The sequence below is a fragment of the Ctenopharyngodon idella genome, chromosome 16, assembly GCF_019924925.1.
Source record: "Ctenopharyngodon idella isolate HZGC_01 chromosome 16, HZGC01, whole genome shotgun sequence".
In the NCBI taxonomy this organism is placed as follows: Eukaryota; Metazoa; Chordata; class Actinopteri; order Cypriniformes; family Xenocyprididae; genus Ctenopharyngodon; species Ctenopharyngodon idella.
This window is the reverse complement of record NC_067235.1, coordinates 12,391,836-12,406,625: the sequence shown is the minus strand read 5'-3', so window position 1 is coordinate 12,406,625 and position 14,790 is coordinate 12,391,836. Positions and strand designations below refer to the sequence as shown.

At 36.0% G+C, this 14,790-nt stretch overlaps 1 protein-coding gene across 1 annotated transcript; it reads right to left on the bottom strand.

Annotated features, from left to right (window-relative positions):
• Positions 1-1,664: 1,664 nt before the first annotated feature.
• On the bottom strand, positions 1,665-14,711 carry plekha8 (pleckstrin homology domain containing, family A (phosphoinositide binding specific) member 8). The gene is made up of 13 exons (XM_051864784.1): positions 14,545-14,711; positions 14,052-14,168; positions 12,437-12,592; positions 11,819-11,949; positions 10,796-10,954; positions 10,679-10,719; positions 10,530-10,600; positions 10,135-10,423; positions 8,169-8,254; positions 6,850-6,908; positions 4,784-4,985; positions 4,555-4,616; positions 1,665-3,463 (listed from the first exon to the last, which is right to left on the bottom strand). Exons 1-13 carry the CDS (start codon positions 14,582-14,584, stop codon positions 3,266-3,268), a joined length of 1,611 nt encoding a protein of 536 aa, XP_051720744.1. The 5' UTR covers positions 14,585-14,711; the 3' UTR covers positions 1,665-3,265.
• Between the last annotated feature and the right edge of the window lie 79 nt (positions 14,712-14,790).

Sequence of the window (14,790 nt, the reverse complement as noted above, 5' to 3'; positions counted from 1 at the left end):
GTAACGTCTCCATTCCCTCCTTCAGGGAAAGAGGGTTACATATGTAACTGAGACATTTTCAAATCATAAGGGGGTATTACTGATGTATTTTTTTTATCATAGAATAAAACTTGAAAATATCTTTTGCTTTAACCACATACCTTATTTTAGGCAAAAGCCCATTTTAAAAAACTGACTTCAGGACGATGGAATCAGAGGAGCTAAAATGCTAACTGGTTTCACTCTGCAACTTGCTGTTGTATAAAAGATATTATAGTCTTCTAATTTGATTGGTTGAGCTGCAAATAGTACTCCACCTGTCTGTGTTTGTGCATTTCAGATGCTGCATCCCACTATGCCTACTTCTCTACTTTATAGTATGAAAGTATGAAAAAACAGTACAGCAAAAGAGTAGTATACATATTCGAATACATATTCGAAAAACAGTAGGCAAAAAGTACCCAGATGACCTATTACTACCGCAGAGTGTTTGGAGTGCACGTGCAATGGACACTGGAGAGGAGTTGTGAAAGGCAGGTAAGCAACTCAAGTTACGCAACTGTCTATATTAGTGAGACACTGAATTATTTCCTCAAATGATTCATTTTCCGAAACACTGAACAAAATGCAGGTCAATGGACCGGAAAAAAAGTTCTTGATGCTTTTTTGAAATTTGAACTTCTTTTAACTTGAGCAGAGTGTTTTTAGAATGCCATGTCATGCGCACAACGCTGCAAAAGAAGCAAGCACAATGGTCAAACACATCCGTCTAGTGCACCTTTACATAGAAAATCAATGGAAAAGCAGAAGTGGAATACAAAAACGCGTTCTGTGTGAACGGCCCCCATCGGTCTAGCACATTTTTAAATCGAAAGGCAGCACAGTGTAATGCAAAAATGCATTCAACTTCTGTGTGAAAATATGAGTTACCTGATATTAACTTCTTAAACTGTTGTATAAAAGCTTGTGTGTGATATTCAAAAATATTTTACGTTACGTTTGTTTTGCTGAAATCTAATTAGACCTCTCCTTCCAGGAAGCTTGAATTAAGGTCACCTGAAAATGCTGTCTGTGGGCCAGAAGTTGTTGGTGGAGTGTTGGGGGTGTTGCAATTTGGCATCCAAAGCTGCTCTCCCGAATGTTTTCCCACCAGCCCCTGGAAATTGATGGAGCAATGCTGCATAGGTAAAGAGTTTCCAATGTATGGAAAGCAATATAGCGCCACTCAGACCTGTCATGATGCCCATATAATAAATACTATATTTGGTTATAGTAGGCTACATATAGTCACACTACAGATCAGTCATGTAGAATACACTCTTAAAGAATAAATAAAAAACACTGCTTCTGGTTATTTGCTATGCATTTCGACAGATGAATAAAAAACCTTTCTCCCTCTATCACACATGCACAAGTGCACGTAAAAACAATCCTTCTATTCTTGGCCCTAATTATTGAGTCTAGTGATCATCCTTGTTGTGGTGAGAGTATCCTGGCAACCACATCCAGATATTGAAGGATTGAGTGTCATAACGACGATGTAACATTACTTGTGTGTCTAAAACTGTCACTTGGATGGATAACGCCGCTTATTGGTCACCTCATGACTTTGAAAATACAAAATTGGTCCATGTTGCTAAGAATTATGCATATTCTGAATTTAAAAAAAAACACACTGCAGCCAATTCAGTATAAATGACATACAATTTAAAAATTACAATTAGTAAATACATATAAAAAGGCATATAGACATTTTAATACTAGTGAATGACAACATGGATCCTGTGTGCTATTCCTGGGAGAAGTAAAACTGAACATTTTCCTTTATGCTGTTATGTCAAAGCTCTGCTTTTCAACTTAAGTTTTATTGATTTAATAAAGATTTAAAGTGTTAGTTTACCCAAAATTGAAAATTCCATCATCATTTACTCACCCTCATGTCTGAAAAAAAAAAACACTGTGGAACATAAAAGAAGGTATTTTGAATGTCTCATTTTTATATCCTTTTCAAAATATCTTTTGTGTTCTGCAGAAGTAAGTCATATATGTTTGAAATTACAGTACGACAGAACTTTCATTTTTGGGCGAACTATCATTTTAAAGATTATGGTAAAGAACACATCGGATAAATTGTGACAGTTCAAACAATACTGGAATTAAAAAGGAATGCAAAAAAAGTGGACAATGTTGGGAGGGCATATTTACAAAGACAATGATTTGTGGGATTTTACTTTAAAACTGTGTGGAATGCAATTAGAATAAAATATAAACCTAGAACATTCATCCTCATATTATGTGCTAATCATTTAGTAATAAAAATCTGAATTTAGAAATATAAAAACAAAACCCATGCAATGCAACATGCGCAAATTAGTATCATTCATATGATTTGAGAGCGAGCATAGTGTGATTCTTACAATAAAATCAACAGTTAGAATTGGTATTCATATAAATATGTCAATAAATAAAGCCACTGAGGAAATATCATGACATCTTTCCTTTTGTAGATCCAAGATCACAACTACATTTTTTCTATAGTCGGGAATCGCTCCACTAAACCAAGAAAAAGAAACTCCTTTGGTCCCTATCACCAAGTTGATCCTACGAGTCCTGAATTGGAGCCATTGTGAATGTGTTTAAAGATTATGTCACTGCAAAAATAGCCCACCAGTGTCTCTGTATACTTAACGGTTTCATGATGCATGTTTATCTGAATCCCCGAAAGGTCTCTGAATAATTCTTAGTTTTGTGCTAGTCTAAAATGAATGAGATGTGAGTCTCTGAACAAAAGTAATGCAATATTTCAAGCGAGGAGAAAAAGAACAAGTGCATTTTTTGCACTTTTACTGTGAATAAGGATACTGCGACTAACACCTTCACTGCCAAGTAAACAATACGGTATATTATCTTCTTCAACATATCTGCAGTTTGCACTCTGATGCCCAAATGTGTATGAAAAAACATACAACCAATGTCAACAAAACACTCCACTGAAGGTTTCTAAAAATACAGCTGTTCCCTGAAAACACTTGGAATCACACCCTGCCCCCCTGTTTCAATTTTGCAGGCATGACTGTTATTGGAATTTGCAGAAGCCACATTATCCAACACATTCTTATTGGTCAGTCTTTGCAAGCCCTGCCCTCACAGAAACCTTCCTACCTTCTTCAACACTAACTCGGGGTTCGGTTACCACAGTGGGTGAAAGAGTTACAACTCCACCACTGAAACCGATGAGCTCCGTCAGAAGCAAGCTGTGTTCGCTGTGCGGGTGCGTTTGTGTTAGTCACACAATCTCGTCTGATTCCAAGCCGTACTCCTCATAGAGAGCGTCCAGGATGGACAGCTGCTTCCCCATAGCTGGCAGGTAGAAGTCCAGATCTCGATGCATGCCGATCGTAAAACCCTCCTTCAGCTCATCACCTTCATGAGAAACCAGTGCAGCCATGAAGCCCTCATAGGACGGGGCGGCCCGTAGAGCCAGCTAACATAACACAGACAAACACACAAACAGAGTCAGAAAGGCCTAAGGGGATTTTTCCAAAACTGTATATTGTTATTTTTCAATGGAACACAAAACAATATTTTTAAAGGGGTCACTTTTACAAGATGTAAAATAAGTCTCCGATGTTCCCAGAGTGTGTATGTGAAGTTTTAGCTCAAAATACCCCACAGATAATTTATGGAAGCATGTTAAATTTGTCACTTTTTGAGGGTGAGCAAAAACGCTCCGTTTTGTGTGTGTCCCTTTAAATGCAAATGAGCTGCTGCTCCCAAGAAGAGAGCGGAGTTTCAAGAGCTCGTGTTAGCAGCTTCAATTACCTCACTCAGACTCACTGAAAATGTCAGAAACTGTTCAGCCTTTTATGTTCAAACCGGAGTCGGACAATGATGGAGAGACTCAAGAAGAAGTGACAACATGTAGAATGCAACAGGACATTTCTGAACGGATAGTTGATGAATTTATGTAGCTGATGTGGAGTTAACTATCTTAAAGTCATTGATTAGCATATTCTGTCATGATAATCTATAAATCGCTCATGTGGGAACTGCTGTAAAATGCCTACAGAGCCAGAGAATATATGCTGCCTGAAGATAGAAAAGGTATATTTTATTTTAATAAGGTTATAACTTATAACTGTGTTTACATAATATATGTGTGTGTACTGTGTATATTTATTATGTATATATAATATAAATACACAATACACACACACATATTATGTAAACACAAACTTTTATTTTGGATGCGATTAATCACGATTAATCGTTTGACAGCACTATTTTTATTTATTTATTTATTTTTATTTAATTTGAACGTACTTTAAACTGAACTTTCAAATTTTTTATTCCGATCAACTTTTGTCCTTTTTCAAGCTTGACAACCCCTGGTTATTATTATTGTTGTATGGAAAGAGCTGCATAACAATTCTTCTTCTTCAAAAAAAAAATAAATATTGGTGTTCGACAGAAAAAAATAACAACATACGAGTATGGAACGACACTAGGGCAAGTCAATTTTCAGACAAAAATATTCCTTTAAAATGGAAAAGCAGCTCTTAGCACAAAACTTACTGCAAAGACGCCTCGAACAACCCATCCGTGATATTGCCGTAATGTTTTTCCATATGCGTTATCTGAAAAAAAAAAAAAAAAAAAAACTTTGTCTCTAATGTCTCTGAACAGGAGACATTACAAAGCACTAATAACAACATAGGTGACGGACAGTTGTTTGGACATTCCGAACCATGGGTCACTTTCTTTTTACAACACAAACTGTTTTACACTTGATCATGTAACTTACTAAGAGCTCCCTGGATGTCCTTCATGCCTGTATTGATTTCAGAAAGGAATTCTTTGAGGAACTTGAGTCCCCGTTTAAGCCATAGCAGTGCTTCTGTGGCTGAGTTCCGCACCCGTGCCACCTCTGTCTCCACCTCGTGCAGCACGATGCTCTGTAGGGTGGGGAAACTCTCAGGATCGGACACTACCTTCTGCTGGATTTTCTGAAATAAGGAGGATCAACTCTTAGATCAAGTTATGATGCCCTCTAGTGGTTATGGTGACATCCCAAACAATTACAGAGACACTGAATGTGGACATTTGTTGACCCCAGGGCTGGCCCAGGCTGTGATGGTGCGCTAGGCGAGATTTTAGAAATAAAAAAAATAAAAAAATTACTGCAAATACTCATCTTTCATATGAACTGCAATTTACTATTATAAAACATGAATAGTAATAAATTTTAACATAAATATGAAGTAAATAAATGGTCATGATAAACAACAACTAACAAATACAGAAAAGTATCAGACTAGAATTAAACTACAAATTGACAAAATGCAATAAATTAGCTTCCCCATTTTTGAGCATACACTGGAAAATGACATACTTAAACTTAAATGTTTGCAATTCATGACTGCTAGTTATGGTTTCTTTTAAAAGAAGACACTTTGGAGTTTTTTGGTCAAGTAAAAGCAAGTAGCAATATAACTGAAATAAAAAAAATACATAATAGAAGCTTATATTTATATTTTAAATAAAATACACTACACTTTACTTGCAGTTTAAACAATGCTAATGGAAAAACTAATACCTATGGTAACTCCGCTGTCATGCATAATTAACGTGTTATGGTAATGTATTATAATCTCGTCATGTGTTTAAATTAGTCCAACATAACGCTGTCAACTTTTAAGTTTTTTCATTGATGTCAACTTTATTGTAAACGTTTTGTAATCTAAAGTACTAAAAGGATGGTGGCATAAACGCACACAAAGAGTGCTCCATTTAAATTCACTAAAAAGCTGTCATTCATCTCAGTTCATCTCAATCTCACAAAGTTCTGTTATAATCAATAAAGCCGTCTACACTGCACAATGAATCTCTTATTTACATCGTATCTACACTTCGTTTGTTATAATGAGAGGATTCGTAGGCGTGCAGAACTCAGCACTAAACAAAAAGTAGATTCTGACTAACGTAAACACCTCTGATTGGCCATTGCGTTCAAGAAATCAACAGACATGTCTGTGATTGGCTTCATTGCTCAACGCTACAAAAACATGTTGTAAATAGAAAGTCTTTGATACTTTCCAAAGCCCATACAAGCATTTGTCAAATCAGTCTGTCAATATGATATTGTTACAGTATTAACTGAAGGTGCTCTTGCTTTTATTTGAGGGTGCTTAGCACCCTCTAGTGCCCCTGTAGAATAGGGCCTTCCTCTTGTGCGGTGCCCCCCCTGTCATCTTGCACCCTAGAAAACCGCCTATGTTGCCTAAACCACGGGCCGGCCCTGGTTGACTGTGTTAGCCATAATCTCTAATCCAACCTTTGAAAACCTAATTCAAATAATATGGAAGAAACCCCACTACAAACCCATCTCAAATTCATCACGGGCATCACTTTGAGTGGTCAAGCCTATTAACTAAATTTTTGCTCTGACAATTTGCTAAAAAAAAAAAAAAAAAAAAAAAAAAAAAAGACATTCTGATTCAGTATGATTTGATTATATTGGCACAATTCAAAACGTACTTCAGAAATATGCTGAAGACACAAATATACACGTTTGTGAAATTTATAATTTGGAATACTGAAAAAAAAAAAAAAAAAAAAAAAACAATACTCCAAGTTTTAAATTCACAGGCTCAAGGAATTTTGTTTTTCCATGCATTTTAATAAAGAAATAAATGGGTTACATTAATTATTATATATTTTATATTATATATTTGTATTATTATTATAGTGAATCTATAATCCATAAACCCACTGCTCATGTAATTCAAAATATGCCACGTATTATTTACAGTTCTTGCTTTTATTAAAAAAAGGATGCATTGAGTTTCTTTGTTTGCATGTTACACTTACCTTAATGTTTCCCACAAAATCTATTTTAACTGGAGCAAAGACAGTTGGTCCAAGCTTGTCTGAGGGGAGAAAGCCTTTGTAAGTACTTTGTTAATTAAACTTATTTTTTGCCTAAACATAGACTAAAGTTCATAAGTTTGGGGTCAGTAAGAAATTAACACATTTATTCAGCAAGGATGGATTCATTGATTAAAATTGACAGTAATTTTTAGTCAGTAATTAACAGTAATAGAACTAACAATGTCACAAAAAAACTATTTCAAATAAATGCTGTTCTTTTGAACATTCTGTTTATCAAAGAATCCTGAAAATGTATCACAGTTTTCACAAAAATATTATGCCGCATTTCATTACTAATAATAATAATAATAATAAGAAATGTTTCTTGAGCACCAAAAAAAGCATATTAGAATTTTTTCTGAAGGATCATGTGACACAATCATGAGACTGAAGAAAATGCAGCCTTGGTGAGAATAAGAGACTTCTTACAAAAGCATTAAAAATTTTTTACCAACCCCAAACTTTTGAACGTCGTGTGTGTGTGTGTGTGTGTGTGTGTGTGTATATATATATTACACGTGTGTGTGTGGAAAATCACAGTATTTTTTAATTATTTGTGAAGAGCTATAAATGTTTGTGGGAAATAAATTTTCATGTCAGTTCATGATCTCTCTGTACACGGATCCATTCTTGATGTGCAAGTTAAAGCCTCCACCAGTCCTAACCCAATCACTTTCAGAAGCATCATGCCCATTCAAACTATATATTATATATATATATATATATATATATATATATATATATATATATAAAAGTGAGGTTAAAAACTGCAATAGACTGGTGCCCCTTCAAAAAAATAAATAAATAAATAAATAAAACATTACCACATTACTACTGTATGCTCTAAAGAAGAAAGTGTTGTACAAAAGCTTTTATAAGTGATTGCTGATACAGTTCGACTTTATTTCGTTGTTGTTTTAGGCCGCAGTTCTTGGTCAGATACTCACCGAACTGTCCCAGTATAAAGACATAGCAGAGCATGCATGACCATGCCTGAGGGAGAATGAGGGATTAACTGTGCAGACTAATATGAGATGCAGAATAATATAAGAAAAAAAATTAACTAAAATCAAGGGCACCTGGCGAGCTGACACATGCACTGAGTGTCAGAAAGCAATGTCCCCAGGAGCCTTTTACAACCTCTAATAAGCACAATACTAATGAGAGCAGAGAATGAGAAAGCCGACAGAACTGACAGAAGGAAAGAGACAAAGCATAGAAAGGGTGGAAAAGGGAGAGTGAAAGATAGAATGTCCTACCTAAAACTGGTACTATAGCATAGCAAGAATCCAAAAAGGCCTGTGTGGGAATACCACTGCCGTCCTCCAGTTTTATATCACTAAATCTACAAGAAAAAACCACAGACATTCACACAAGGAGAATACATGGGCATTAGTACACACATCAAAAGAAATCACATTTATTTGATTAAATAAAACACCAAATACAAAAGCAGGCATAGCCAAAGCAGAAGAAAACCAGATTGGAGCATGCAGTCCTTAATTAAGAACAGCACACATTAAATACAGGTTTAGTAAATGAAAACTTGTACAACCTTCACACAGTTGTATAATACTGAAAAGGTTTTTGCTTTGATAACACTGCTGGTTCAATTCAATTTAGTTTAAGCCCAATGAAGGTTGTTGGAACAGATTAGTGTTGTAGTTATATGATGACCTCATTATTACATAAAGAAGATGAAAGAATTATGTATAGCAAAAGAGTCTACAAACCCTCATATCACAGGCTGGGCCTCATTTTGAGTGATCAAAAGAAAACATACCATGGTGAACATTTAATCATGGACCATTTGTCTTTCAAATTTTTACATGTTGAAACCATTATATATGAAACTGTGAGACATTTAGTTTATTGTTTGGAACTTTCCACAAACAAGGTACAAATTACAGTCTTAAAACTTTCTTTTCCAGCAAGGAAGGTGCTTGTCTGTTAAATTCCGGAGGTCATTCAAATATTATATGAGTTGTTTTAACTCTGTTACCAAAATGTCACAATTGCATCATTTTAAAATACCCTTTTTAAAATTCATATATAAGCAAAATAGGTAATCCATTTTAGTCTGCTAACTTTGAGATCAATTATTGCTGTAATATTTGAAGTAACAATACAAGATGTAACAGTCAATATAAAAATGCATTATTAGTAAACTTTAGTTTATTTAGAAGGGAATTAGTTATCAAACTTGTGCTAGTTACATTTAAATGTAATGTATGCGTTTTATTTTCATATTACTCTTGCATTAAGACATTAACAAACAATTATGGGATTATTGAACAGAAATAATACAAGATAACTATTAGTGAAGTAGAAATTCAATGCTGCCATTTTGAGTGTGTCCGCATAATGTTGCAGCGGTCAAGTCTGAGCTTGCAGAAAATTCTGTTTTGTTTTTCTGACATGGCGTGAACGTGCCTACTTTATAGTTAACTAAAAAAATGGGATTTGTACCTCTAATGCTGTAAAAAAGTTATGGGAGAAAGTTATGTACCCTATTTGTGGGAAGTGCCTTTTTAAAACCATAATCTAACCAGGCAAAACACTACAAATTATCTCACAGACTTCTGCATTTCAGTCGATGCATTTTTCCTTTGGTTTTTATAAACTGTCCACCAAGTTTTCTGTGGTTTCACAGATTCTTTCAAAACACCTTAGCTTGCACTTAACCTAGACATTCCTTTAACATGGAACAGACAGGATTGATAACATTACTTTATTGCATTGCTGGTTCCTTAGAACACAATGTTACTCTATGGAGATTTCTAGTCCCTCAATCTAGATTTTCATTGAAATGTTGACTCTAACACATTTCTGTAAACAAAATTCTAAGGCCCCGTTTCACAGACAGGGCTTAGATTAAGCCAGGATTAGGCCTTAGTTCAATTAGAGCATTTAAGCGGCTTTTATAAACATGCCTTAGAAAAAAACATTACTGGTGTGCATCTTGAGACAAAACAGTTGCACTGACATATTTTAAGATGCTTTAAGGTGCTTTCAGTTAAAACAGCTCAAACATGCATTTTAGTCTGGGACTAGGTTTAAGCCTCGTCTGTGAAACCGGGGGTATGAGTAGTGTTAGCTATAACTTGACATTAGCATGACCATATCTAATTTTCAAAAAGAACACTGGATTCTGAATTGTGTAAATGTGTGCAGTACATTCATCTCGTTCCCTCAGAGGATCACAGCAACGGAGGCTCCTCATACCTGTGGCTCATGGTACTGAAGAATGTGTCCACCTTATCTTCCTCTTCCCGTTTGTTCTCAGACTGAAGCTCATTCACTTCAAGGTCTGCCTGGATTTCTTCAGTGGCCTTTTCTTCTTTGTTCTGTGTGGGGGTATGGGAGACTTCCTGTTGTTTTCCTTGGGCATGGTCTGCTTCTTCGGGCAGTTTGTCCTTCTCCTCTTCTACAGGTTCTTCAGGGTCATGTGTGCTTGATGAAGAGCCATTATGAGGCTCCATGGGCTCCTCTTGGTCCTCCATTAAACCACTTCCTAAACCAAACAAGACATAGACAAGATAGGAAATGAAAGTTGAGGTAAGTCCAAATGGAGCACATGTAACCAGTTCTGAATCCGAATGACTTAATGCTTGGCAAACCTGTAGGTGGTTCATTTTCTGTTCCACTCTCATGTGCTGATGTTCCTGAGGTGTTTATTAAGTCCTTTTGTCTGCATAACACACATTTTCAACATTTTAGAGAAACAAACAGCTGACCCACAAGAGTCCATTAACATTTCTGAACTCACATTTCTCCTGGGTGCTGACTTTTTGGATCAGTAGATTTGATCTATGGAAATAAGAAATATTTTAGGTTCTGACCAACTGAATTAGAATCCACAAGAGATTTGGTGATTATAGCATACCTTCTGAGGTTTGATGGTAGCCACAGGAGGAGAGCCTGGAGGGGTCTGACTCAGAAGGTCTGGATTGAATGTCCGGCTAGCAATCTGCATACATTCCTCCAGGGTCTTCAAGAAGGTGGTGCATGTGGACTTCACTAGATTTCCTGTCTCATCCCCTACCTGAAACCAACACATACCAAAACTGAATTTCCAGAGTCACTTGACCAGCCTGAGCAGTTCAGGGCAGATTTTTGACCCTTGATTTTGTGATAAAGACAAAGGACACACATTTAGGGTGTGTTCACACTTGGCAGGTTTGGTTCGATTAAAACAAACTCTGGTGCGATTGCTCTGTTAGTGCTGTTTATTTGAATAAGTGTGAACGCTGCCATCCGATCCCTGGTGCACACCAAACAAGTGGACCGAGATCCCTGAACAGATGGGTCTCGGTCCGCTTTCAAATGAACTCTGGCATAACGTCATAGTCGCGATGTTGCCCATCACAGTTCGGTACAGGCATAATAATCGCGTCTCCTCACAGCAGATCTTCATTTGTGTGTGTGACGGCGGGATTCCTGGTGCCGTTTTGACTCCTAAACATTTTCACAAGTTGTCAGCTCCATCATATGCATGCACATACAGCAAGTGCATTTATCCCAGCACACAGCATTGTTTCGGATGTTCGACAAGTTCCGGCACAAAATATACATTATAAAAGCAGTTTATTGTTTTTGTTTTGTATCTTTAGGTTCGGTGTTAAAAATGACAGTGTGAACGCTAAGCGAACCAGGACTAAATATATCATTTTCTTTTTTTGGTCCAGACCAAAAGAACCAAGAGAACCAAACTACAAGTGTGAACACATCCTTAGAATGATAAGGTATGGCAAGATAAACATATAACCCTGCATTACTGATGTTTGACGAGTTTGTAAATTGTTTAATGGTATGCATTTGTGTTTCCTCAATTATGTCCTTGAAATGTGCATAGTAAAGCAGACGGTAGTGAAGGTCGACTCTGAAAATCAACACAACACTCCCTTACCTCCCCGGAATCAGCTGTCATCTCCGCCAGAGGACTTTCTTGTATTTTGTTCACTTGCTGAAGGAGAAGGTCACAGTAAAGCCTTAGCTCAGACATTTTTGTTTTCAGAGCCTCTGTGCTTTCCTGGAGCTCTAAGAAAACAGAAGAGACTACTGTTGACACTCATTTTCTCCATAGACTTAGACTGACAATTCTTTGAAGAATTGCAAAATGAGGAAATATCATGATCTGAATGAGTTATGTAATTTCATTCGAAACCCATGAAATGGTTTGAAGCACAGTTTTGTTTCCTGTATTGTCTATCAAAACAGGAAGTTGAGGACAGGACAACAATATTTTTGGTAAATGTTTTCCTTGAAATATTTTCCTGGAATGTAAGAATCCTGGATATGTAAATATTTAATGTGTACCTGCTAAAAGTTAATTTTGTCATATTGTAGGAGCTTAAAGGCTTATAGACATGGACTAAAGACCAGAACACAATATACACTACCATATATTGGTTGCAATGCCCTATAAATTACTTTATCATATTTGACTGTCATATTAACAAAAGAAGAAAAGTTAGATGATCTACAGAGAATATCTTGTCTGCTTCAGCAGAAATACAACACTCACCCTTCTCTCTCTTGGTTCGGTTGTCTGTAAGACAGGCTTTTGCAGTTCCTAACGCCACAAGCCATTTCTGCCTCTCTGCTGCATTAATTGCCCTGAGATAAAAGTACTGTTCTCCTGGAATGATCAGATCAACCCTTGTGAAATCCGATGGGTGAACTACAATGGGCAAAGGGAGGACAAAGAACACGGATTAGCAAAGTATGCCTTTTGTAAGATCATTCACAATAGTTGTAATACAGTACTTGGGTGTTTCTTACACTACAAACAATTTGGGGCCTGTGGACTGTCCAAAATAGTCTCTTCACACGCTCCAACTAGTTTATTCCATTAGTCTAATCTGCTCACATTTAAAAAAATAATCTGATCATGTCTCATCTTTTATCTCAAGCAGCTCTTTACTGTTTCATCATGTATTAAGGAAAAATTGTTTGATGTAGTAGTGGCAGTAATACTTATACATCATTTTCACACAATAAATATCAAAATAGGTTGTGTTTACTTCACGGTTATAATCAGTGATGGGGGTAGCGCATTACAAGTAACTTGAGTTACGTAATCAGATTACTTTTGTAAAAGTAACTAGTAAAGTAACACATTACTTTTAAATTTACAACAAAATATCTTAGTTACTTTTTCAAATAAGTAACGCAAGTTACTTTGTTTTCCAATGTATTAACTGATAGCTCCCCTGTCTCCATATTGAGAGAAATCGTAAGTAAATGTAGAGGTGTTGTGTGCGATGTGTAAACATGATGGTTATTGTAGTTCTAGACTAAATGTGAGCATTTACTCATCTCACTTGCACATAAACAGAGTCAGTATTCCTCAAAATGAAGAAAAACAGTGAAACACAATCTCAGAATATTGCACAAAAACCTGCAATAATTAAATGTAATAAATTAAACAAATATACTTTATGTATTTAATCTCACTTTATTAACCAATGTCTTTGCTGCTGACCATCGATGATCCAATTCCACCATACTAATAAGCAAAAATGACTTTAGATTAACATCACATTTGTGATCAGCCTAAAGATTATTCATTTCACTTTTGGTGTGAAAGGGCCTTTACATTTGCCAAAAATAGAACTTTTTTGTTGCTATTAAAAAAACAAACAAGAAAGCCATCCCAGGTGAGAAAAAAATAACGCAAAAGTAATGTAACACATTACTTTCCATAGAAAGTAACTAAGTAACACAATTAGTTACTCTTTAGGGAGTAACGCGGTTGGCATTACTTTTAAAAGTAACTTTCCCCAACACTGATTATACTTTTATAATGTAGTTTTATAGCTGGGTTTGACAGTCTGGGTCTTAGAAAAGAGTAAATTGATAAAATCATAATTTGAAAAGTAGCAAAAATAAGTTCTGCGGACATGATAAAAAAAGTTTCCAAGACAGTTTTAATGTGAAATTCACAAAACAAAAATAACATCTGTAATCTGCATGAATGAAAATCAACCCCCGGGACATAAAAGTTCAGGAAGATGAAGAAACATCCACTTGCGTAAGCGTACTATTACGATATCCTGAAGCTTATAAAGAATAGGTGCTGCTTGTGATGTAACCAATATTAGGTTTCCTGCTCAGGTTAGGCATAAACTTTTCCTTACCCTGTATTTCACACACAGATATTTTGATGCTGCCCTTGCATCCTTTCCATGCATCTTCTTGAGAGTCATAGTAGGAAAGAGTGCCTCCTTCAAGAACAAACCAACGGGGCTGCCAACCTTCAAAAGACACAAAGGAGCAATAATGACATTTTACGCTCTAATTGACTCATGTAACAATGTATCTGATGACGTTTATGAACATAATATGGCTTGACTGGTTTTTCTAGTCAAGAGGCTTTTAACTGGCCATAGTCAGAAGTGAATAAAACACAATCCAAAACATAATTTTAAGAACTTTTTTGCAAATGGTTTTAACAGTTGAAATGTATGTGGTTGAGTTGGTCACTGCTTTGGAAAAAGCATCGACACAGACAGTTAAAGAGGATGATGGCTTAACTTCATTTATACACTACAGGAGCTAGCAAACAGGCTAATTGCTTTACAGACTTCTCTAATTTATAACGCATAACTTTAACTATCACAGGATACATACCACTAATATAGTTGGTCCATTTATAGAGAACTCCCTCCATGGTAGACCTTCTCTTGACAATTCATTACTTAGTCGTGGCAAGACTGAACCCAACACAGCCGCTTTGAAAAACTAGATAATTCTTACCTACGACAATCGTATGTAAAAGACGCAAAGTGACTGCTGGAAATCGAGATTACGGCAAACAATTGTCGTAAATGCTTCGAGAATACAAATCCATGTGATCATAGAAGGATCGGCCCATGT